The sequence below is a fragment of the Camelus ferus genome, chromosome 17 (assembly GCF_009834535.1).
Source record: "Camelus ferus isolate YT-003-E chromosome 17, BCGSAC_Cfer_1.0, whole genome shotgun sequence".
Lineage (NCBI taxonomy): Eukaryota > Metazoa > Chordata > Mammalia > Artiodactyla > Camelidae > Camelus > Camelus ferus.
The window spans coordinates 43068836-43094611 of record NC_045712.1 but is presented as its reverse complement, the minus strand read 5'-3'; the positions used below and the strand labels follow the sequence as shown (position 1 = coordinate 43094611).

The window sequence follows — 25776 nt, the reverse complement described above, 5'->3', positions numbered from 1 at the left end:
CGCCTTCTAATCTCCATGAGGATTTGATTCTCAGGATGCAGTTTCAAAAATGAGTTTAGAAACCAGATTGTAAGGTTTAAGGAGGGGAATGGGTCTGGGTGAGAAAGGCAGTTGGTTTCTGGATGAGAAAGGCAGTCGGTTGACACCAAATGTGCTCATAAATTCCTCCCCATCTCCTTGCAGTTGTTGTATTGATAAGTGGCTGGGGAATTTAGTTAATGAATTTGCTCCCAATAAAACTAAGATTTCCCTTCAGAGAGCATTAATAGACAGAATCTCTCAGAATGTAATCTCTGAAGACTCCCTTGAAGCAGTTGGAGAGTTGTGAGACTCTGTTAAACAGGTTTGCTTTCTGTGAACAGAAGACCTAATGCAGAGTCTCGGCTTCTCATGTCAGGCCTTTTCATTTTTAGGACGGCTTTTGAATTGACTGTTGTAGCCAGCCAAGAGAAAATAATGTTGGTTAGGGGTTACATTTCCTTTTAAAGTTGAGGTATATCTTGTGAGGAGGAAGAAACCCATGAATAAATATCAAGTAAAAAGGGGTAAATGATAAAAAGGCAGGCAGAATATACAGTTAATTCACATATAGGGTAAAAACTTCCCAGACTGCTGTTTCAGGCAGCTCTTCACTAGCACAGCCTTCCTGTACTACTGTGGTCCTGCTTCTCCAAAACAAATGTATTTGACCTTTATTTAGTTATCTCTTTTTTTAATTCTGTTTCTTTACTTTGGGGGGAAGGTAATTAGGTTTATTTATTTTTAGAAGAGGTACCGGGGATTGAACCCAGGACCTCATGAATGCTAAGTATGTGCTCTACCACTTGAGCTATACCTTCCCCCCATTTAGTTATCTTTTTAATTGAGATATAGTTGATGTACAATATTAAATACGTTACAGGTGTACAACAGAGTGATTCACAGTATGTAAAATGTAAATACTCCATTGATAGTTATTATAGAATATTGGCTATATTCCCTGTGCTGTACAATATGTCCTTGTAGCTTGTTTATTTTATACGTAGTAGTTTGTACCACTTACATATTTTGTGTCTAGATGTGATTTTCATAAAAGTATATTTTTGTAAATATTTCATAGCCGTTAAGTTGAGAATCTTATCTGTTACTAGTGCTGTCAAAATATTTAAAATTAATAAATACTTAAGGAGAGAAGGAAGATTTACAGTCGTTTAATAGATACATTCACTTTGGAAGGTATGGATCACACAGTTATGAGCGCTTTCATAGATATTAAGTCATAATTATTGAGGGTTATGATAGAAAGTTGTAACAGACTGATTTCATATTGAAGATGTTGTCCTTTAAATCTATAATGAAAATTAGTTTTGTACTCCAATTGCATTTGATCTAATGGTCTTAGTTGAGTCTGAAGAGAATTGTTCAAATATAAAATGGTTCTTAGTTAAAATATAAAATGCATATACCAATTGACAGAAAAGTCCAATTTAGTACTAAAAATAAAAAAAAGGTCTTTGTAAAGTCAGTATAGTTTCCATAAATAGTTTATGAACATTTTTGGGCTCTTGGAGAATTCAGTTGCTCTTAAATGTTTGTCTTTCTCTTTCTTAGATTTAAAATTCAGAGGCTGATCACTTAAGAGCTGGCCATGTGAAAGAAACATTAACATCATTAAAGCTTGTGGTTATTAAGTTTTTTAGAAGTAAATGTGTCTACAAAAAATAATTATGAAAAAACCTGAACTCTTCTAATACATTTTTGACTGTAAAATATTTAACTCTGATATATTTAGCAATTCTTGGCATGTGGATATCAGTAGACAAATAACTAATTTTGGGGCCTCGCTTATTCTGGAGGTCAAAATCGGCTCAAATACATTCCTCAGTACTTTTCTTGGAAAACAATCTATTGCACTCTTTCTTGTACTTTTTCTAGATAAACTGTGATGCTTGCCATATGTTAGTGGACAAAGGAAATCTGAGTGTCTCTGATTTTAAAAAGAATAATACTATCGTAAAACACTTAAGCCATGTAAATATGGTAACAAGCCTACTTGAGGATGCTGTGTGTCAGCCTGTAGTATTTATTTTACTCTACAGTGGAATTACTGGGCACATTTTTTGAAGCATGATACTATAGCGCCTTGTTTTATTAAAATTATTTATTTTGGTGTATAAAGAAAGCCAAAAATAAATTTGTTACAAGCATTTCATTGCAACTCTTGGTAGTATTCCTTTTTAGGTGTTTCTTAAAAACAGATGGTCATATCTTTAAGTAATGAGATTTTAATTTTGGATAATTCTGGGGATTCAGCTGAAGAATGTAATGGTGTCTTTTAGGTGCTAAGTATTATAATTAACATTAAGAATATTGTCTCTTCAGTGTAGCACCAGTGCAGAATGTTAATGCTACTAAAGTTCACACTAGATTTCGGCTATTCTGTGTGTGCACGTGTGTGTATGTTTTAACTGGGATAGAAGGTAGGGGGTCGCTGGCTAATCATTAACGCATATTACAAAAAAAAATTGTAGATTAGAGGAAATGAAAGCACATCACTTGTTTCGGGACACTTCCATTTAGTCTTTTCTCAATCCTTGTTTTATATTATTGTAATCATAATTGTACATATAATTTTGTATGCTCCTTTTTTTCTTTATTTAGCATTATATTAGGAGTACTTTTACATGTTGCTAAAGTACTAACATTTTAATGGCTTTGTCAGAATGCATGTACGTCATTAACCATTTCCCTGTTGATCAACATCTAGATTATTTTCTGTTTTTGCTGTTGTGAATAATACTGTAACAACTTTATTTTATAATACAGCTTATTCCATCTTTGAATTTTTTTCCTCAGGATAAAGTCTTACCCGAAGACTTTTAGTCTTTTCTGTTAGTTACCTTTAAATAATGTAAATATAGCCATTACAAAAGAGAACCCACAGCATATTATTACAACCCCCCATTAAAATGTCCTTGCCTATAATTATGCAAAATATTAATAAAATATTCTGCTTGGATTAGGAAAGTTTCCAGAGTACACTAATTTTCGTAAATCTTTCATGTACCCTGTCTTTGAAGTTTTGTGTTTTATATGATTGGCTGCATTTTAAAATGTACATTAATTCATAACATTCTTTGCTTTTTTATTGTCATGTTGTGTTTGTGCAGGAAATAAGTTTTTTATTTATTTGTATAGCATAGGCCTGATATACTAAAGACATTCAGTGGAACATATTTATTTGAAGGACCCTTTAAAATAGAGTTTATGTATTTTAATGTTGTGTAAGATTTATGCATATTTATATAACAAATGAAAATCGTGTGTATTTAAGTGCTTTGTTAGTTGCTGACAGTTTATGTAACAGAGTTTTCTTGGAGTCTTAAGTCTCACAAAACATCTTATTTTTGTGCATCCACACATGCCAATAAGTGAATCATGGTGCCTTTCCCAAGCCTTGTATGAACAGGACTGGGGTAAGGGCTATTTTTTTTTTTTTCTTATCATGAGTACTTAGAATAAGCTTTACAAAGAAAATTCCATGTTTCTCAGGCAAAAAGGTATGAATTGCAGTAGAATTTAATTATGCCATGTTAAGTAAGTAGGATGTACATATTTTGGCACTGAATGAATACTTGATGGGAAAATTTGTTATTTCAAATGGGGTTAGATTTTGACTTAATATAGGTTGTTTACTTAATAGCCATGTATCTGTAGGTACTTGATACATTTCTACAACAGTAGCCGTGCATCCCTGTCTTTAGAAACTCACTGTCCCCCTGCACTTATTTATGTCCCTGGCAACATCACTGTTACTGGAAAGCAAATAGAGAAACACGTTTCTTTGCTACAGAACCGTATTTTCAATTTAATTAAATTTCCTTAGCTTTAGCTTAATATTTTTCAAGATCAGCCTGATGTTTTCAAAGTATTTGACAGATATATTTGCATGGTTTATGTGAGGAGTACATGAAAATTTGGGTAGATCTGTAAAAATTTTTAAAGTCAAAGCATAGTTAATCCTCAATGAATCTTGTTATGTATTTTGGCATGTGGCTTGAAGAGTAGATTTCCATCGCAAAGATGATGTTTATTACATTTCTGAAGGCCCCAACTTACAAGTATTGCGCTATCTGGTTTATGCCACTGGGTAGTTGTTTTCTTTTATTTTCATTTACATAAACTCTAGACCAGTGGTTTTCAGACTTTTTAATCGCAGGAACCTCCTTAAACTCTTAAAACTTACTGAGGAGTTCAAAGAGTTTTTGTTTATGTGGGTTACATGGACTGATATTTATTATATTAGAAATTAAAGCTAAGAAATTAAAAAAATATTTGTTCAGTTCACTTAAAAATAACAGTTATAAACCTATTACATATAAGTGTAAATACTTCTATGAAAATTACCTGTATTTCCCAAAGCACAATTTGTTTTACATTTTTGCTTATCTTATTGCCTGGCTTAGTAGCAAATAGCTGGACTTTCATGCCTGTTTCTACATTCAGTCTGTTGTAATATGTTAATGTTGGTTGAAATGTATGAAGGAAATCTTTCCTCATGCAGATACCTATGTAAGAAACAGGACCTCATAGACCCTCAGAAAAGGTCTCAGGACTCTAGGATTTTTGGACCACGGTTTGAAAACTGCTACATTAGACTTTTGCTTTTATTCACAGAAGAGGCTTGATGATTGGGTGCGAATTCTGATAAATAAAATTCTTTTTGTTGTTTTTTTCCTGTTCATTCATTTTGTAGTAGTACTTGTGGGTTGATTTTGGTTTTTGTTTTTGTTTTGGTTTTATACCACATGCATTTTAGCAGCTTTTTGCTGGGATGGAGAAATAGGCACTGGCTTGCTTATTCATTCTTGATGTTATTAATCAGCTTCTTAGTTAATCTAGAGGTTGGCAGCCTTTCCACATTTCTACCTCTTTGCTTATTTGTTGCAGGGGAGTAGAGTGGGTCTTGTTATTTTCATAGTAAAATGTCACCTGGGACAGTGCAATAAAGCAGTAATGCTGCCTGGAATCTCACAGTTCTGCTATTTGTTATTATGATCGGTAAGGTCGTTGAGGATGAGGAGGGGAAAGATAGTGAAGTGGCAAAAAGCAAATGCCATATTCGTCCTAGCTTAGCCTGAGGGTTAGTTCTGTTATGTCCTCGTGCCTCTCCCCGCCTTACTACTTTAACTGCCTTTTTGTGAAATGTCTTCTTTATGTTACCCAGTGCCTAGCATATGCTTGGCAGATGACAAACATTTAATAAACATGTGATGAATGAATGGTTGGATTTTTGGACTGTCGATTGCCAACCTTTCTCATTTAACTCTGATAGTGAGCTTTTGTCCATTTTTGTAATTCCCATGGGTGTGAGTGAACCTTGTCTGAAGGGGAGAATGAGGAGTTAGCAATAAAAGCCCTGCACTGTGTTTTTCTTAATTGATAGAAGACTTTCTTAAGGTACCTTGAATTTTCCCTAGAAATATGTACAAAGTTTGTTTTTTGTTTTTTGTTTTTTAAGAACAAAAATTGCCTGAGATACATTGGATTTTGCTTTGGAAGAACACAATGTGTTCTTGCAACATATGGCAGCAGTTCGTGCTTAGCCTCCCCGTTGACGTGTGCTGTGACCATGGTTTTCCTGTGCACTCTTGCATGTTGGCAGAAGACTTGTCCGCCGTGGCTGATGCACGCTCCCTTTCTCCCCACTCACTTACCCTTTGTTGATAAATAGAAGATAAGTTGTGTAGACGTTCAGAACATATTTCTTTAGTACTCACATTAAAATCCTAGAATAGTTTCATTTTGGAAAGAGTCAGGAATTCACTTTTATAATATTACAGGCTATGGACACCACTTTCTTGTATCTGGTGGTTGCAAAATGAGAAGGTGAGATGTTTCTGGTTAGTGAGTAAACTCTCAATATCTCCTCCTTCAACATTGAAATGGGACACATTGTTGGAGGCAGACTTTGTGTAAGGAAGTGGCTTCACTTGTGTACACTGTAGAATGGGTTTGCAGTAAGTTTTCTGTATGTGGAAATAGAAATGTGTTTTACTGCCTTTAAAATTTTTTATTTTATTTTTTCAGTACTTAACATTTCTGTAAAGCAGGGTGGAGTTGGAAAACAGTGCGTTTCTGTATGTCTCTCAGAGGTATAACACGCTATATTTGGTTGAGAGTTAGAAGCCATTAGTAATTGATTGGTTCAGAAATTCTAGGTTAGTAAGATATGTTCTTGCTCACTGGGGCTTGATCAGTGTCAGCATTCTTAGTTTTAAAAAATAATGCAAGATAAGGATTGTTTCTTAAATCCTATATATTCAAGTTGATTTATCATGAGGGAAAAGTTGGATGACTCAATTCTTGTATTTGAATTGAGGATGTTGAATTAGAAGTCTCAAAGGTGTCTTTTTAGATATAAAATTATATGGTTCTCTGACAAGGTGGCAGGAAGTAGGAAGAGAAGATTAAATTTAAATGAAAAGAACTGTGGAACCAGATCTGTCCTACCTTAATAGGACGGATAATCAAGTGACTTAGGAAATCTATTTCAGTATATTAAACACTAAAAGTAGAAATATAATTTAGGAAAATATATGAACATTTACTTAGTGTGGTTAGAAAACTTAATTATTAGAAAATGATATCTAAATAGGAACTTTGTGGCCTGGATTTTTGTTGTTGTTTGAGAAAGTGAGAGCATTACATCTTGTTTTTGTACAGTACTGGATTCTGGAATTTAAAAAATGAAAACCAGGAAAATTCATTTGGTATTGACTGTATACAATTTTGTTTTACTTTGCTTGATTGACAAAAGTTTCTCATTTAAGACTGTATCTTTCTGGAAGAACATCAGAGCTATCTTCAGGTTCTCCAGAGCTGGATTTAAGATACTTCTGTGAAGTGCTTTAAATTGCTAAAATACAATTTGACATGCTGAACAACAGCGGTAATGAAAAAATGCTGATGATATCCAAGCATTAAAAAATATTGGCATTCCATTTTCCATTTTTTTCTTTCCCAGATTTAAACCTTCAGCAAAAACTAAGCAGTAAGCACTCTATCATTGAATTTCTTTCCCATAATTGATCACTTTACTTGACTGATTTTTTTTAAGAAACTAAGAAACTAATTTCTTGTTAGTAGCAAGAAATGTTTCTTCATGCTTGACACCAGAATTTATAGTAAACGAATATCTTAATAAAATAGGCATTATTTTCCTTTAAATATTTTATTTACTGACATATTTATGTATAAGGATGATCATCTTGGTGTTTTGCAGGCAAATGCCAGTAAAGTTAGAGTACAAATCTTTAAAAATAATTTCAGCCAATTAATATGCCTTTGGAATTTAGACTTTTTTTGAGCTATGGTATTGTACTTTGGGCATATAAAATGAATAAATAGGATAGATTTTTTACAATATCAAATACATGGTTGCCAAAGAAGTTCTTAAAAAAAATATTGAGCAAAGTTATGTTTCCTGGTTACCAGAATTCAGTCTTTCTGCTGCCTTTTTCCGTACCTTCTGCACTTTGCCGTTAAGAAAATGCTTTAGGACACATGTTTGTCTTTAGGTATGCAATTCCTGTGCCCAAACCAGTGTCTGTCAAGTCAAGTTGTGGTTAATAAAAGGGCTTTTTTATGAGATACAATAGGTTGAAGTCCCACATTGCTTGTATCACTGGGAGTGAAAATACTACACGGCAATGAACTGTCTCCCCTGGATTTGTGTTTCTTGACAGGATCGATAACCTATCTTGAAAACTAATGTTTTATTTAGTCTATCTCTTTGGTAAAGGGAAGTCTTATATCTTCTAATGTGACAGGACTAAGGGAAATAATCTGTGATAATAGCAGTAGAAGTTATACAGGATTTTATTGTGCCAGTAAGGAGAAAAAGAGGGGGAGAGAGAGAGTGTGTGTGTGTGCGTGTGCAGGTGGGCGCACACACATGTACACAAATGTACATAAATACACACGTATAGTCTTGGTGTCAGGTTACCCAGCTCTTGCACTGGGCCTGTCTGATTTTGTTTGATGCTGGGTGAGCTGTCCTTAAAGGTCTTACTACTCTAGCCTATATGATTGTCTCTGCAGAGCCTGAATTCTTACTCCCTGCTGGTAGTTCTTACTGTTGAATCAGATGAAGATTTCTTTCTAGTTAACTACCCTAGTTCGAAACTTATGCAAACAATAGGTTTCAGTTCCAGAATACTTTGTTTTAATATGATTCAGCCAGTAAATGTTAAAAAAAAATCTTCTCTTTTATTATATGGTTAGGTTTTTAAAAATAAGATTAGTCAAAAAATAATTTTTTCATTCTTAAAAATGTTCTAGTGAGTATACAGTAACATTACCTAATTATTGATAATAGGTAAGAACTGCATTGTAAACAAAGAAGCAATTGAAATTATATACTACAGAAGTAGGTACAAGTCTTCATGTCTTTAAATTTGCTATCTATAAGGGCGCTTGTGGGGAGAGTGGGCAATCTTTAGTAATTTAATAGTTTTTCTAACTTCTAAGCTTAAGTTCATATAAGCAGTTTTAAGATCTGAATCCAGAACTCAACAACAGATTGGTTTTGGTGACTGGGCATTTCTTGTGGCTTTGTTGAACTACTCAAATATCTCTTGGCTTAAAACAATGAGTTTTTTTTAACATGTTCTGCTACTGCTGCTCTTTAGTTCCCATAAATTGAATGTGAAACACTTAAACTCAATAATAGTATTTCTTGAGGTACTTGTTTTCTGCTGTTTTCATTATAGCTTTTGAGGAACTTGAGAAAGCCTTGAGTACAGCCCAAAAAACAGAAGAAGCACGGAGAAAATTGAAAGCAGATATGGATGAACAAATAAAAGCCCTTGAAAAAACAAGTGAGGAGGAACATAACAGACTTCAACAGGAATTAAGTCGCATGAAACAGGAGGTTGTTGATGTAACGAAAGTAAGAATAATTCTAGATTGAAATGGGCTACAGCAGTTTTGAAACTTAACTCTTGTGCTTTTCCTACAATCTTTGACGGTGAAGAAGAGTTAATTTGTATTTCAGACCTTGACCATTTCATGATGTTCAGGATATAGTTCACTTTGATAGAGAAATGAATGAAAAGTATATCGTTTTGGATATACTTTTCCAGAGATAGTCTCTGCATATAATTTCTCTTTTATGTTTTCTAATCCTCTCTTTAATTTTTTTAAACACAAAAGATGGCATGTTATATGTACTGTTCTGTATTTTGCTTTTCCACTTAATAATCTGTCCTGGAGATTGTTCTTTATTATTGAATTGATAATGATGCCCCATTTGTTTTGAAGACTGGTCAGAATTTCATTGTATGTGTTCTTTTTTGGGGAGGATGGGTAATTAGGTTTGTTTGTTTGTTTGTTTGTTTAAATGGAGGTACTGGGGATTGAACCCAGGGCCTCACGCATGCTAGGCATGCACTCTACCACTGAGCTATACCCTCCCCCCAGAATTGCATTGTATGACCAGCTCATAATTTAATCAGTCTTCTGCTGATGGATATTTAGGTTTTCACTTTTTACTATTGGAAATTATGAATATCCTTATATTTGCTCACAAGTGTGTTTCTTTAGAATAGATTCATAGAAGTGGAATATTACTCAGGCAGAAATTGTGTGTATTTTAAATTATTGCATAGTTGCTACAAACTCTACAGAGTACAGTTTATCTTGTCACAAGCAGCGCATTGGAATATGTTTCTCCACATCACAAATGTGGTATTACATAACTTTTTTTTAACTTTCCAAGCACATATGTTAAAAAGATGACATCATTGTAGTTTTAATGTGCATATCTCTTATCAATATGACAAACATATTTTTGTATATTTACAAGGACATTACAGTTTTCCTTTTTTGAGTTGCCTGATCAAGTCCTTGATTCATTTCCCAATTGGGCTTTTTGTCTTTTTCTTACTGGTTTGTAGAAGCTTTTTACTTACATAAGAATTAGCCCTTTGGATATAAGGCGCTTTTATCCAAATAATTTTCTCTGTTTGCTATTTGTTGACTTTGTTTATGATTTGCTTTTATTTTGTTTTTAGCTGTGCAGACAATTTTCTTGTCCTTAAATACTTTCTGGATTTTTGTTCTCTTTAAAAACATATTCTAAATTGAGATTTTAAAAATTCTATTTTTTACATCTAATACTTCTATGCTTTAATTTTTTTATGGTTAAATCTTTGATCCAACTGAGTGGAGTGAGGTAGGGATCCAACTTAAATTTTTTCCAGATGACTACCAAGTAGCTTCCAAATCATTTGTTTAATAACCTGTGTTTTCCCACGTGACATACCATACTACCTTTATTACATACTAAATTAGTGTAGTACTGTGTGTTGGTCTTCTGCATTCTCTGTGCTATTCCACTGCTTTGTCTGATTATGTGCTGATATTACACTAACACCAGTTTCATAATATGTTCTTGTTTTAGAATATGTTCTACTATTTGGTAACCTCTCCTTATTACTCTTATTTTTCAGAAGAGATTGGCTATTCTTGCATTTTTCTTTTGTCCAGTGTGCCTTCCCCTATTCTGTTGGTAGTTCTATTTGATTATATTAACAATTTGCATCTATTTAGGGCGATTTGACATTTTTATAAGTTGAGTCTTTTTATTCGAACAAGAACAAGGTCAATACTTTTTAATAATTAGTAGTGTGTGCCTGGAAAGCTAGGCATAATTAGATTGGTACAGCCAGGGCCCTGGGACCACAGTGGAGGGCACTCTCTGAGAACATCCTTATTCCCTGTACTGTGCATCCCCATCATGATTGGTGGGAACATCCTTGTAAGATATGGAATTGACACTTCAACCCCATAGAACTGAGTATTGCAGCAGCAGCTCTCTTTGTCTTAAATGAAGAACAACAGTTTACTGGTTTTTCTTTCAACTATGGAGAGTTTGGTGACTTGATTTATGTGGAAAATATGCTCTCATTTTTCCTCTTAAGAAGCTATTAGCTTGATGATTAAACTGTGATAAAGTGTTATTTAGTTGTAGAGTTACATATGTTATTCTGGGTGTTTCACTTTAACTATTTGGCTGATTTTCAGAAATCCTCAGAACAAATTGCTAAATTACAGAAGCTTCATGAAGAGGAGCTGGCCAGCAAAGAGCAGGAACTGACCAAGAAGTTTCATACCCAAGAAAGGGAATTTCAGGAGCAAATGAGAGTAGCTCTTGTAAGTGTATATTTCGTTTTTGCTGCAGGTAAACTTTGCTACATTATAAGTTGTCATCTCCTCACACCTAGCCTTCCAGTTTGAGGTCAGACTACTGGCAGCCTTGACCTTTGAGTATTCAGAAGGGACTGGATGTAGACAGGAGTCAGGCTGTCAGAGCTTGTTAATTTAGTATTGTGTGAAAATTAAATTTGCTAATCTAACAAGCTTTCATTAATCTCTTCATTATCTCTCTCACCCTGGCTATAGGCTGTGATTAGGCAGAAGTAAAGGGGAAGATAGGTTAATTGAAGCAGTGAACCAGTGACTGCATAACTTAGGAAGAATGTCTAAAAACTCCCCACACTGAATGTGGTTTGGCAAGTTTGCCTGAATGCATTTTCAGGAATAAAAAATGAAGGAATATATGTATGGATATGGATGACTGAAACATTATAGTGTCACCAGAAACTAATTCAACACTGTAAACTGACTATACTTCAATTAAAAAATATATATATATTATCTAAAAAAGGACTTCAAAAAAAAAAAAGAATAAAAAATGAAAATGACCATATAGTTTTCATTTTAAGTAGAATGATTTCAGTAATTTTCAACCCATATGATGTTTAAAAAAATAAGGTAAAATAAAAATCCGACTGAGCTAACTAAAACAATAACCAGAAAAGCAAAGATAAGAAAGATTTGTTGGAATAATATAATTTGAAAGTTTAAAACAAAAAATATTTTTTCTTGAATTGTGAAAAGCCTTTTATATGTTACCTTAAGAAGTATTAATGCTGAAAATGTAGTTTGTTTTTATATGAAGTTATTACCCATAAGATAATATGTATACTTAAAAATATGTTTTCAGTGTGAAAGATTGAAGAAATAGTTTTTCTAATTTTAGTCTCTTTTCTTTTACACACTTTTTTTTCACTTGCAATTAGATCTGGGGCTCTGAAAATTTCTAGCAGTAGTGATTCCTGAACTGGCTCAGGGAGTTCTCCATTCTCTGTGAGGCAACCAGGCACATGGATTTCCAGTGCTGTTGGCTGAGGTTAGGGGTTTAGTCCTGAAGTGTGCATGTATGTGGGCACATGTTTGTATTCTTTGTTAGTCCAGAAGGGATATAAAGTAGTCTGGAAGAATACTTAAAAACTATAGCAGGACAGCATAAATTTAAAATAGGGGCAAGGAAATTAAGGACCAAAGTGAGACATAAATGAAGCCGGGAATGGTGCTAAAAACGCCTGTCATAAAGACCTACCATGGGTTTTCATGGTGGAGTAATTGGCGTTGGGAGGCACTGAGCCTCGAATATTGGCTTTGTTGGCACTGTGTTTTAGGAACTGAGATATTCAGACATATTCCAACTTGTGAGCACAGAACACAGACACATATGAAGCAGACACCTGTGCACAGGCACTTGCCCTCTTCCACTCCCCTCTCTACCTGTTTCCTCAGAGAAGTTAGCTTGGAGTTGAGAGTTTTGTTTTTTATATTTATGGGCATACAGAGATGCATTTAAAATATAGTTTATATGAAACAACGTATGTTTAAAATGATGTTTTAAAGTTGATATGATAGACTAATATTTTCTTATCAGTCTACTTACAGTATGGTACAGAATCTTTCCTTAAAGCAGCTTCACCAGAGTAATGGACTGAAAATATTGCTGTCGGCAACATGAACCCCAAGTAATAGGTATAGATAAGTATACTTAGACTCCAAAGCCACTAAATGTTGAAAGTACTCTCCAGAGCTTCTCTTTTCAAAACAGTAAAAACTTTTACTATGAGTGTTGACATATAATAAGGGCAGTCAGCGAAGAGACTTGTCAGGACTGATGGGTAGTAGAGCCCAGATCATCTGGAGAGAGTTATATAGGCTTTTATGAATATTTTCTTGATCTTATCCATATATTCACATGTAATCTTCTGATTTTGCTTTGCTTTCCCTTGTGGGGTTCTCTGTTATAATGAGGTATTTCTCAAAAATTATATACATTAAAATCTAATTTCTCAACCTAGAGTTGAAATATCAAACTCTGGAGTACAGAAAAGAGGTATTGGCGGTTGTGTGACCCTTCACAATCAGCAGTATTTTGCAGAACATTTTAAGTAGTGAAAAAATACCAGACATAGTGGTGTAACTGGAACAAAAAATTTCATATCAGTAGTGATTGTGGCAAAGATTGGCCAGACCACGCTGGAAAAGCCACAGTGGCTTGTTTCTGCAGATTAGAGTGTGGGATGAGAGAGGTAAGGATGCCGCCTACCTTGCAGGGCTTGTGTGCAAATCAAATGAAATGAATGATTGATGTGGAAGTGCTTTAGGAATGCTAAAGATCTGCGTGGGTCTAAGGTGGTTTTATTGTTTTGGGCACAGGAAAAAAGTCAGTCAGAGTATTTGAAAGCCACTCAAGAAAAAGAACAGCAAGAATCTTTGGCCCTGGAAGAGTTAGAGTTGCAGAAAAAAGCAATCCTCACAGAGAGTGAAAATAAACTTCGGGACCTTCAACAGGAAGCAGAGACTTACAGAACTGTAAGTTTAAATACTGTTCAGGTTCCAGAGCTGTGGAATTACTTGTATATGTATGAACCTTCTGTTATCTCTCCAGTCAGTATGAAGTTGTAGAGAAGCTTTTGTTTTAGATTTACATATCCATGCTCTCCGTTTTCACATGGCAGTGGTTTTGGTGTTTGCTGCTGGTGCTCTGGATTCTGCCCTTAGCTGTCTGTGTCTCTGCCAGCCACTCACTCTGATTCTCTGCACCCAGTCGGTGCAGCAGCTCCACTCCACTGCTTGTCCACCTTTCATCTTGAGAAGTGGCCTCACTTCACAGGCAGCACTTGCCCTGGCACCTCCCTGCTTATCCAGCTTCATCTCATGCCATGTCCTGGATGTAATTCAGTCTCTGTTTATATCACAGTTGAGTTACCGCATTTCTCTGCTTTTACATTTAACTTCTTCTCAATTTTCCTGTATTAAAACTAGTCCTATAATGAACATGTTAGTATACGTGTCTTAGTCTGCAAATTTTTAAGGCTCTCTGGCCTTTCCCTCAGCAGTGTATGAAATTTTCGACCTGTTTTGAATAAACTGACTGATGTTATTTAGACTTTCTAGCCTTTTTGCTCTGATTTAGACAGTGAAACAGTCACACTTATCCATATTTCTAAACTATGCTTCATTTTCCCATTTCCAGCCTTTACATATGGTGATATGATAGAGGTCTAGATCTTTCACTTGCTAGCGTTGTAGATTAGTTATATGTTAATTTCCTTACCTGTCACATGAAGAGATTGGATTTGGTAATTTAAGACCTTTTCCAGCTCTGACATTCCTTGGCTCTGCCTTACTGAGCTCTTTCTTTCAGTCAAGGTTGATGTTTTCATGAGATAATAGTAATTTTATCAAAGTAATTCACTTCAGTAAAATTTGTTTAAGCTCCTTCTTTCTGAAAAAAATCTTCTCTATAATAATTTTTAGGGTAAAAACTAGATACATTGTTTTTCTTCCAAAATCAATTTATGAAAATTATAGAATACTACTTAGGCCTTTTAAAAAAACAGAAAGAAGAAAAAAAAACCTGTGAAAAAAGTACCCATCTTTCTACCAACAGTTACTATTATCTATTTTATGATTTATTTCTTTTTGACTATCCATTCAGAATATTCTTGAAAATATAGGTAAATGAAATAGCCAAACAGGTAGAAAGAATCTGGAATTGAGTTGTGTGAAAAATAGAATCTTTTCTTTTTTGTATGATTCCTTTAGGAATTGAGCACAGATTCTTTGTTCTTTCTAGTGTTTGCTGTGATATGTAGAGTTGTTTATCTAAATTTTAATCTTTAAGTAGGTGTAGACATCATGTCATTTATATCATTGCTAATAAACAAGTATGTACTTTAATAAAAACACACTTGTTTTCATTAACAGAGAATTCTTGAATTAGAAAGTTCTTTGGAAAAAAGCTTGCAAGATAGTAAAAATCAATCAGAAAATTTAGCTCTTCATTTGGAAGCCGAAAAAAATAAGCACAATAAAGAAATTACAGTCATGGTTGAAAAACACAAATCAGAACTGGAGAGGCTGCAGCATCAGCAAGATAACCTTTGGACTGAAAAATTCCAAGTCTTACAGCAACGGTATCAGACTGAAACGGAAAAACTTCGAGAAAAGTATGAACAAGAAAAAGAAACATTGTTGAAAGACAAAGAGATTCTCTTTCAGGCTCACATAGAAGAGATGAATGAAAAGACTTTAGAAAAGCTTGACGTGAAGCAAACAGAACTGGAGTCTCTGTCGTCTGAACTGTCAGAAGTATTAAAAGCCCGTGACAAGCTCGAAGAGGAACTTTCTGTACTAAAGGATCAAGCAGATAGAGTGAAGCAGGAATTAGAGGCCAAGTTGGATGAGCAGAAAAATCATCACCAGCAACAAGTTGACAGTATCATGAAAGAACAAGAGATGTCCATCCAGAGAACTGAGAAGGCATTGAAAGATGAAATTAATCAACTTGGGCTCCTTCTGAAGGAAAAGGACAAGCATTTGAAAGAGCATCAGGCTCATGTGGAGAATTTAGAGGCAGACATTAAAAGGTCTGAAGGGGAGCTCCAGCAAGCATCTGCTAAGCTGGATCTTTTTCAGTCATTCCAGAGCACCACACATGAGCAGACAAAAGCATATGAGGAACAGTTGGCCCAGTTGCAGCAGAAGTTGTTGGATTTGGAAACAGAAAATATTCTTCTTACCAAACAGGTAGCTGAAGTTGAAACTCAAAAGAAAGATGTTTGTACTGAGTTAGACACTCACAAAATCCAGGTGCAGGACTTAATGCAGCAACTTGAAAAACAGAATAGTGAAGTGGAGGAAAAAGTAAAATCTTTAACCCAACTCTATGAGTCCCAACTTAGAGATAATAACACAGAGCAGGAACAGACAAAGCAACTCTTAAAGGAAAAGGAAAATGTAATTTTACAAATGAGAGAAGGACAGAGCAAAGAAATTGAAGTACTCAAACAGAAGTTATCAGCCAAGGAGGACAGTATTCACACTTTGCAAGAGGAATATGAAACCAAATTTAAAAATCAAGAAAAAAAGATGGAAAAAATTAAGCAGAAAGCAAAGGAGATGCAAGAAACGTTAAAGAAGAAATTGTTGGATCAGGAAGCCAAACTTAAAAAAGAGCTTGAAAATACTGCGCTAGAGCTTAGTCAGAAAGAAAAACAGTTCAATGCCAAAATTTTGGAAATGGCACAGGCTAACTCAGCTGGAATCAGTGATGCAGTGGCAAGACTGGAGACAAACCAGAAGGAGCAAATAGAAAGTCTCACTGAGGTGCACAGGCGAGAACTCAATGATGTCGCATCAGACTGGGAAAGGAAATTTAATCGACAAGCTGAAGAAATTGAGGAAAAACATGAAATCCAACTACAGGAAAAAGAACAGGAGATAGCAGAACTGAAGCAAAAGATCCTCATATTTGGGTGTGAAAAAGAAGAGATGAACAAGGAAATGGTGTGGCTGAAGGATGAGGGTGTCAAGCAGGATGCAGTGTTAAAGGAATTACAGGAACAGTTAAACCAGAAGGCTGCTCACGTGAATTCTCTGTCGCAAAATGAAATTAAACTGAAAGCCGAACTTGAAAAGCTGGAGGTTGACTTGACTCACTCTCTGAAGGAAAATACTTTTCTTCAAGAGCATGTTGCTGAACTGAAGATGCTGGCAGAAAAAGATAAGCTTAAGGTTTCTGAGTTGACTGAGAAGCTGAGGACCACAGACGAAGAGTTCCAGAGTTTGAAATCTTCACATGACAGAAGTAAGAACATCCTAGAAGACAAAAGCTTGGAATTCAGAAAACTGACTGAGGAGCTGGCAGTCCAGCTGGGTATTTACTCTAAGAAAACTGAAGCCTTATTACAAGCTAAAACAGATGAGCTAATCAACATTAGCAGTAGTAAAATTGATGCCATTCTGTCGAGAATTTCCCATTGTCAGCACCACACAACTAAAGTTAAGGAGGCGCTACTGAGTAAAACTCGCAAAGTTTCTGAGTTAGAAGCACAACTTAGACAGCTAACAGAAGAGCAGAATGCACTAACTAGTTCTTTTCAACATGCTACGCATCAGTTGGAAGAAAAAGAAAGTCAGATTAAGAGCATGAAAGCTGATATTGAAGGTCTCGTAACAGAAAAAGAAGCCTTACAGAAGGAAGGAGGCAGTCAGCAACAGGCCGCCTCTGAGAAGGAGTCTTGTATCACACAGCTGAAGAAAGAGTTATCGGAAAACATCAATGCTGTCACTTTGATGAAAGAAGAGCTTAAAGAGAAAAAGGCTGAGATCGACAGTCTTAGTAAACAGCTAACCGATTTGAACGTGCAGCTTCAGAACAGTATCAGCCTCACTGAAAAAGAAGCAGCCGTTGCATCACTAAGTAAGCGATACGATGAAGCACAACGGGGATTGCTGGATCAGGTGCAAGATTTATCTCTGAAAGTCGAAACTCTGAGTAAAGAGAAGATTTCTGCTCTTGAACAGGTAGATCACTTGTCCAACAAATTTTCGGAATGGAAGAAGAAGGCACAGTCAAGATTTACACAGTATCAAAATACTAGTAAAGAACTGCAGACACAGCTTGAGTTAAAAACAAAGGAGGCCAGTGAAAAGGCTGAGCAGATAGCTTTACTGAAGGAAGACCTTGACAAGCAAAACAAAAGACTTGAATGTTTAAAGGCTGAAATGGAAGATAAGAAGAGCGAGATGGAGAAAAAGGAGTGTGATTTAGAGACTGAGTTAAAAACTCAAGCGGCAAGAATTGTGGAATTAGAGGAGCATGCTGCTCAGAATACAATGGAAATTGAGTCCTTAAATGAAGTTCTTAAAAATTACAATCAACAAAAGGATATTGAAGAGAAGGAAATGACTCAGAAACTTCAGCACATACAAGAGTTAGGAGAAGAAAAGGACAACAGGGTTAAAGAGGCTGAAGAAAAAGTCTTAAGACTTGAAAACCAAATGTCTTCCATGAAATCTGAACTTGAAGCTAAGAAGGAAGAATTGGAACACGTGAATTCAAGTGTGAAAAGCAAAGAGGAGGAGTTGAAGGCCTTGGAAGAGAGACTTGAGTTAGAAAGTGCCGCAAAATTAGCGGAACTGAAGAAAAAAGCTGAACAAAAAATTGCTGCTATCAAGAAGCAGTTGTTATCACAAATGGAAGAGAAAGAACAGCAATATAGAAAAGACACAGAAAGCCACTTGAGTGAGCTCAATACCAAACTGCAGGAGAGAGAGAGAGAAATTCACACCCTGCAAGAAAAACTTAAGTCGATGGAAAATTCACCACAGTCAGAAACACCCGTTGTCAGCAGATCAGCCAAAGATGTGGCAGTATGCACCGAGGGAGAAGCAGCAGACTCCCGAGGCTGTGTGCAGAAAGCATGTGAAGAAAAGATCAGTGTTTTAGAAGGAAATTTAATCGAAAAAGAAAAGCTATTGCAGAGACTAGAGCAGGAAAAAGAAGAGATAGTTTCTTCTCATTCCGAAATGCAGTGCAGATACCAGGAGCTCTTAATAAAGGTGGAACATGCTGAAGCCAAGCAACACGAGGATCAAGTTATGATAAACCATCTTCAAGAAGAACTCGAAGAAAAAACCAGGAAATATTCCCTGTTGGTATCCCAGCATGCAGAAGAAGAGGGAGGTAAAAAAGACATAGGGGCAAAGCAGAACTTGGAAAATGTGGTTGATGACATCCAGAAATCCCTCCAGGAGAAGGACTTGACCTGTCAGATCTTGGAGCAAAAGATAAAAGAGCTGGATTCCTGCTTATTAAGAGAGAAGGAAGGGCACAGAATTGAAATCGAAGAGTTGACCTCAAAATTTGAAAAATTACAGGCTTTACAACAGATGGGTGGAAAAAGTAAACCCATAGAAGTTTTGGAAGAGAATGCTGAAGAAGCGTCCACATCATACGTGGTCCAGCCCCGGTTGCTTAGTAACGTGGAGGCTGAGCACAATGACCTGGCATGTAAATTAGCAGGGGCCGAGCAGGAGAAGCAGAAGCTGAGCCAGGAGGTTGTTAAACTGCAGAAAGATCTTCGAATGTTGCGGAAGGAGCATCAGCAAGAACTGGATATAATAAAGAAAGAACATGAACAAGAAATGGAAGAAAAAATCAGGTAAGTCTTTTTCAGCATGAATGCTTTTAAGGGAGTCCTCCTCTTTTTAAAATAAAAATTTTTAGGGGGAGGTAATTAGGTTCTTATTTATTTACTTATTATTTTAATGGAGGTACTGGGGATTGAACCCAGGACCTCGTGTATGCGAAGCAAGCACTCTACCACTGAGCTATACCCTCCCCTGCAAGGCAGTCCCCTTAGTGAAGTCCCTATTTTTTGTGCCTAATAGAGTTAAATTTCAGTCACCTGAAGTATTAAACATAAATCTAATAAGTCAAATACTGAAGAGAAATAAGAACAATTTAAGGCAGGAGGCAGTGTTAGTTCATGTCCATTTAAGGGGAAATAAACCTTTTCTTGTATATGAGATCGTGGTTATTAGGTACATATCCCAGTAATTATTTTCATTTGTTTAATTACTTTTAGTATTAGGATCATTATAGAATACAGATGTGTTTGGGGAAAAATTTTAAGTGGTAAATAAAAATTCTCAAATCCTCAGGATCATTCCCTAAAGTTAATCATAGTTTACTTATCCTTCCAGAAGTTTTCTGTCCCTGGAGACACACACATACACACACATGCTCTCAAAAATGGTGGATACCAGTGAGATCATGCTCTATGCACTGTTGAGATTACCTGGTAACTTTTTTTTTTTACTTTATTTTTATTGAAGTATAGTTAGTTTACAATGTTGTGTCAGTTTCTGGTGTACTGCACAATACTTCAGTCATGTAGGAACATACATATATTTGTTTTCATATTCTTTCTTTTTGGTGGGGGAGCAGGGAACCTGGTAACTCTTTACAGCTTGTTTTTTGTATGACAACAGTTAGCTCTTTGTATTTTTGTTACTCAGACAGGAGCAGGAAGATCTTGAGCTGAAGCACAATTCCACGTTAAAACAGCTGATGAGGGAGTTTCATACACAGTTGGCACAGAAGGAGCATGAGCTGGAAATGACCATAAAAGAAACCATTGGTAAGTCAACTTTTAAATTCAATAAAAAAGCAAATCAGACTCAGCAGAGACGATTTATGATTCAAGCTTATTCTTTTCACACTGCGCTAAGTGCTTTAAGTAATTATAAACTGGAGGGAAAAAATGATTCTTGCCCAAGAACATTCTCTAATGGAAACCCGTGCTGCCTGAAAGTGGCTCACCTTCCAGGGAGGAGGAGCAGGTGGGAGAACCTGAAAGCATTAGCTAATTAATCACCTAATTAAGCCACTTCTGCTCCGGGAGAAGGGTACATTTGATCAATTGATGTTAATCACGTTTAATTTGGAACAAGGGTTCTTACTGAAATTGGGGTATAGATATTAATTCTTACCTAATATGTTTTCTTGTATGTGTCCATTTTTTATTTATTAGATAAAGCCCAGGAAGTGGAGGCTGAACTTTTGGAAAGCCATCAAGAAGAGACAAGTCAGTTATATAAAAAAATTGCAGAGAAAGAAGATGATCTAGAAAGAACAGCCAAAAGATATGAAGAAATCCTTGATGTACCTATTTTCTCTCTCTCTTGAAACCTAGCTGTAAAAGATTTCATGGTGGTGCTAAAGAAGATTGGGCTGTCAGATTTCCTGCTTTTTTTAGTGTAGATGGTTTTTTGGGGGGGGGGGGCTTAATATTCAAATTAGCATTTCTCCACTGTTTGCAGATTTGTAAGGAGTCTGATTGGTTTCTGTCAGGGTGATAGTTTTCTGACCAGTTTCTGCCCACCAGGCATACAGTCCACTTGAAGCGACAGTGAGTTAGTAAGGCGAAGAATGGATTCTCTTCTCTCTCTCCCAAATTGTGAGAGCACTAGACTAAAACTTGAGAGCTTGTGTGTGAGTCAGTTAGTGTGTGTATGAGTGTGGCTAACTTACCTTAGCTGGGATCTTTCCAGGAAGGCCAGTTAACTTTATTCCATCTCTACCCAATTTGCACAGTTTTTGTTGATCTCAAGGGAGGTAAAAGATGGAAAAAAAGGAATACATCAGCCAAATCTTTTATATACAGTGGAAGATAAATCAGTGTACTTACTGTACTAATGGTGGATTAGCATTGCCATTTTTGTGTATGAAGATAAGCCATGAATGCTAGTGAGTACTTGGACTCCAGAACATTTCGAATGTCAAACAATGTAAATTATTCTTTGTTGGGCTGCAGATTCTTGAGTTACTACAAGTTTTATTTCACTGTATGCCGAGAACCATTTGATGATTAAGAAAGCATAAATCAGAACACTGGAGAATCATGCCTCAAGTGACTGACAGCAATAGAAGTCTGAACCAAGAACAGATTCTAATAATAACTGTTTTAAGTGTAATTGAAAAGGCTGAAATTCCAGGATGTGACACATGAAAAGATTTGAATAATTTCACATTTTCTTATACTTCCCTAGAGGATATATGTATGAAATATTTCAAAATGCTGTTGTTTCTTGAATGCTTAGAGAATGTTGGGATTGGAAGATACACTCAAGCTAGTTTAGGTTCATCTTCTGTTTTGTTTTTTTCCCCCCCAAAAGGTAGAAGCGAGTTCAGCGTAGTCAAGTGATTTCGCTAAAGCTGCATAAGGAGGGGTAGAGCACTGACTCTTCACTAGCTTCATGTATTTTATAAAGACTTCTCTCTAAGAAAGAAAGGAACTTGGGAAGGGCAGCAGTTATTGATCATGGACAATTAAGCCAGGGGGCTTCATTTGCAGGGGATGAACTGTGCCACAGCTGTAGCGTTCTCTTTTATGAACTTCTCTGTTCTGGGTGTGTGTGTGTGAGGGGGTAGCACACGGTAGACTTTCCAAGGTCACGACAAACCTATGTAGGTAGAGGAGTGAGTGAACAGTTAACCTCTGGTATGGTTCCTCCTGGAAAATCTGCTGCTTATTAGAAAAAATTAAGGGAATGGTCCTCTAGGCTTCAGGCTTGGAGGAGCAGAGCAAGTGGGCAGGAAGTGGGGGGCCGGCCAGAGGGGTGGGGTAGACTCTTCCCCCACCCCCGCCCCTTCCTGGGCTTTGGACCAGCACTGCCCATCAGAAATACAGTACAAGCTGCAGATGTGATTTAGAATTTTCTTGGTATCCACATTAAAAAAAGAAAAAGAAATAGATGAATTTAATTGCTTTTGGTCTTTTTTCCCCCTAAGGTATTCATCCCTTCCTGTCAGAGTTATTTTCTGTTTGAAACAAAGATGGGATCATATCACTTCTCCTGAAGTGGCTTCCCTCTGTCCCAGTGTCACTCCTCTAGTCCCATCTGTGTTCTGGCCGAACCCAACCTAAACATGTTCTTCCCCGTATTTTACCTTTGCTCCTGCTTTTCCTGGTGCCTCAAGAGCACACATTCTCAAACTTTATGAGTTAGTGCAGCTGTTGTCATCTCTCTTTTAGCTTTTTTTTTTTTTTTTTTTTAGTTTTAAATTTAACTTGTATTCAGAAAAAAATTTCAATAAAATGTATTACATAGTTTAAAGATCATAATAATATAAAAATGTATACTTGAAGAATGGTCTATAATGAAAGTTGCGCCCAAACTGTTCTCTGTATTTTGTGTCCTGTTCCCCTTCTCCCTTCGTGGGTAACCATTAGTTTGTTATGTAATATTCCAGTGTTTCCTTATCCAAACAAAAACAGAAATGAAATACATTCATATTTTTTTCTCTTTCCTACTCCAAAGTTAGCTTTTTAATATACTTCTCTGCGTTGTTTTGTATTGTTTTCACTTAGGTTTTTTTTTGAAACCCCTTAAAATAGAATTAATTGCATCTTTCTACCTTTGGTACTCTATATTTATTACTTCACTTATAACATGTAATTTTTGTCATACTGTATGTATGTGTGTAGGAATGTAGACTGTTAGCATCTTGTGGGCAGAGACTTAGTCTTGAGGACCTAGTAAAATGCTTGGCACATACTAGACACTTGGTAAATTTGAAGGAGGCGACACCTGGTAGGGAAAGGGAGAATTCATTCGGGAGGAGGAGGTGGTGACATCTGAGAGGAGCTGAATACTCACAAGTCAGGGAGCTTACCTGAGTGCCTGAGTGCCACCTCAGACCAGTCTCACTGGAAGTCGCTCCTAGAACTACGTTAGATACAAAACTGCTTTCTGTTTGACATTTACTGGATTTGGGATAATGGTCTTTAAAACATAATTTCCATGTATGTGCATAAATATTCAATTTAACTAGTTTTTCTTGTTTTTACTTCAAAGCAAGTAGTAATGCATTCCCCCCCCTCAAAAACCCAGAAAACTTGTACAAAGAAAGTTATAGAATCGTTTCTTAAATTAGAAATAACACATCAAGGATTCTTTTCTAATTCTTAGAGGGCATGGTATCCCCCAGCTGTCAAAGGAAATGTCAGACGTAGCTAATTGTCATCTCTGAATCTGGGCCTACCTGGATACGTAGCTGCAGAGGTGAGCCTTTCAAACAAGGCTAAACCATACCACACAGGATATGTGATGGCAGAACAAAAACAGTGAACCGGGACTGCGGGCAGTAACGTATTTACAGTGCTTTCTGGTCAGTGGTGTTTTGGGGGTGGAGGTAGGTTAAAGAGAGCCTCCGTGGGCAGGCGTCGAAGAAGGCTGCTCACCAGAGACCCATGCTTTGCTTATGTTGAGGGAAGGGGTTTGTTCTTTTTCAGTTGGTCTAAGTTTCACAACAAATGGTATTTAAAGTTAGATTTTTCCAAGTGTCTCATGGTTAATTATTTTGTGCCTTGGGGCTTCGTTTTTGAGAATGTTGTTTCTTGGTTCTGGCAGGTCAGCTTCTGTTAAATCAGATACCTGTTTGTGGTTGTTTTCCTGTTTAGTCTCTTACTCAGCAGACACTTGTCCTGTCTCCATTACTCAAATCTGATCAATATTCCAATGCCAAATGTTCTTTTAGCACAAAGGTTATTGCAAGATTTATAAGAACAAGGAGAGGTCTGGACTGCTTTGTATAGTAAATCATGGCAATTATCAAGACAAATTGAAAAATGTAAGGGTGGGGAACAGCCTTTTACCAGGGCAGTCAGAACAGGAGAGAGAATGATTTGTATGCCAAATTTTATAAGGAGGAGTTTTGAGCCAACACGTCACGTGTTACTTTTGCAGCCTTTGCAGTCTGTTTTCTGCAAAGTTCAGGGCAAATGGAGTCATTACATTAGCAATACATTGGACAGTAACTGATTTTTTTTCAGAAATGATTTTAGTTGAACACTTTACTCCGAAGAACTGCTGGTGTGGTTTGCAGGCAGATATGTAGGAGATGTGCAGGTTTGCGAACTGGGAGAAAGAACCATCTAGATTTGTACAGCCCATCCCAAGGGGCTGGAAAAAAACCTCCACAACTTCTCGTGATCAGTAAATTGCCAGCTGGTCGAGCAGCGCTTGTGCGTAAAACTAGTTTATATTATTAGATATTTTCTGGAAATCAAATCCTAATATAGGAAAGGCCAAAGTCTTAAAGCACAGATTCTATATTTTGTTCTATCACCATGCTATTATATACCTAATTGTTGCTTAAGCCTGGGAATCCGGGTTGAAGGGGAAGGAAGCAGCTTGATGAGCTTTATGGGATGGGGACAGGAGGACTGAGGGTGGGAAAGGTGATCCTAGGAGTAGTGAGCAGCTTTAAAAAGGGCTTGGAGTTAAAAGTGGGCCGTGAAGAAAGATGTTGAGAGCACGGTATGAATTACAATAACAACAGTGATTTGTGTTTCAAAAAATGTTGAAGTATTTGTTTCTCCTACAGAGATAGTTTTCTCTGTATCGTGTTGCCTTTTTGCTACATTCTTTTTGAAATGTTTATTAAATTTTTTTTTTTAATTCTAAAGGCTCGTGAAGAAGAAATGACTGCAAAGGTAATGGACCTTCAGACTCAACTTGAGGAGCTACAGGAGAAATACCAGCAAAGGCTACAGCAGGAAGAGAACCCTGGCAATGACAAGGTGAGCAGAGCAGGGTTTGGCGTCACACCTTCCCTCAGAGCGCTGCCATTTTCCTTAACTCGCCTCCTAACACACATGTGAACCTCATTTCATCCTAACGAAAGCCTTTCAGGAGGGAGAGTCTTACCTCTCCTTTATAGACAGTGAAACTAAGATTCAGAGAGGTTAAATAAAATGTTCAAGCTCACACAATAAATGTTGTGTGGGAAATTTAAACCCAGTCTGCCAGACTTCAAAGTCTAGACATTTCTGTTCATACCAGTGCTTCTCAGACTTTCCTATGGAAAGAACGGCAGAGGACAGTTAACCTTATAGCCCTGGGGCATAGCCAAAAATGGCCCGTAGAAAGTATTGTTTTAGATTTTTATGTTTTTGCTAAAAATTCATGTAAATTTTATATTCTACTCTATATAATATATCCTTCTTTATAGTCACATAAGTATGTCTTTAGTTATATACCTTTGAGAGAAACAATGTCTGTTTTTCT

At 36.4% G+C, this 25776-nt stretch overlaps 1 protein-coding gene and 1 non-coding gene across 6 annotated transcripts in view; one reads left to right on the top strand and one right to left on the bottom strand.

The window, feature by feature from the left end:
- GOLGA4 (golgin A4) overlaps positions 1–25776 on the top strand; it is an 87596-nt gene that overhangs the window by 41925 nt on the left and 19895 nt on the right. For all 5 annotated transcript variants that reach the window (XM_006188344.2, XM_014562311.2, XM_014562310.2 and 2 more), the window contains 7 exons: positions 8754–8932; positions 11068–11196; positions 13567–13722; positions 15121–19361; positions 20221–20342; positions 20736–20866; positions 25176–25289. In XM_006188344.2, coding sequence (XP_006188406.2) covers positions 8754–8932; positions 11068–11196; positions 13567–13722; positions 15121–19361; positions 20221–20342; positions 20736–20866; positions 25176–25289 — 5072 coding nt within the window. The remainder of the gene's footprint in view (positions 1–8753; positions 8933–11067; positions 11197–13566; positions 13723–15120; positions 19362–20220; positions 20343–20735; positions 20867–25175; positions 25290–25776) is intronic.
- On the bottom strand, positions 19469–19540 carry TRNAA-CGC. The gene has a single exon. It is a non-coding gene; the product is annotated as a tRNA-Ala (tRNA).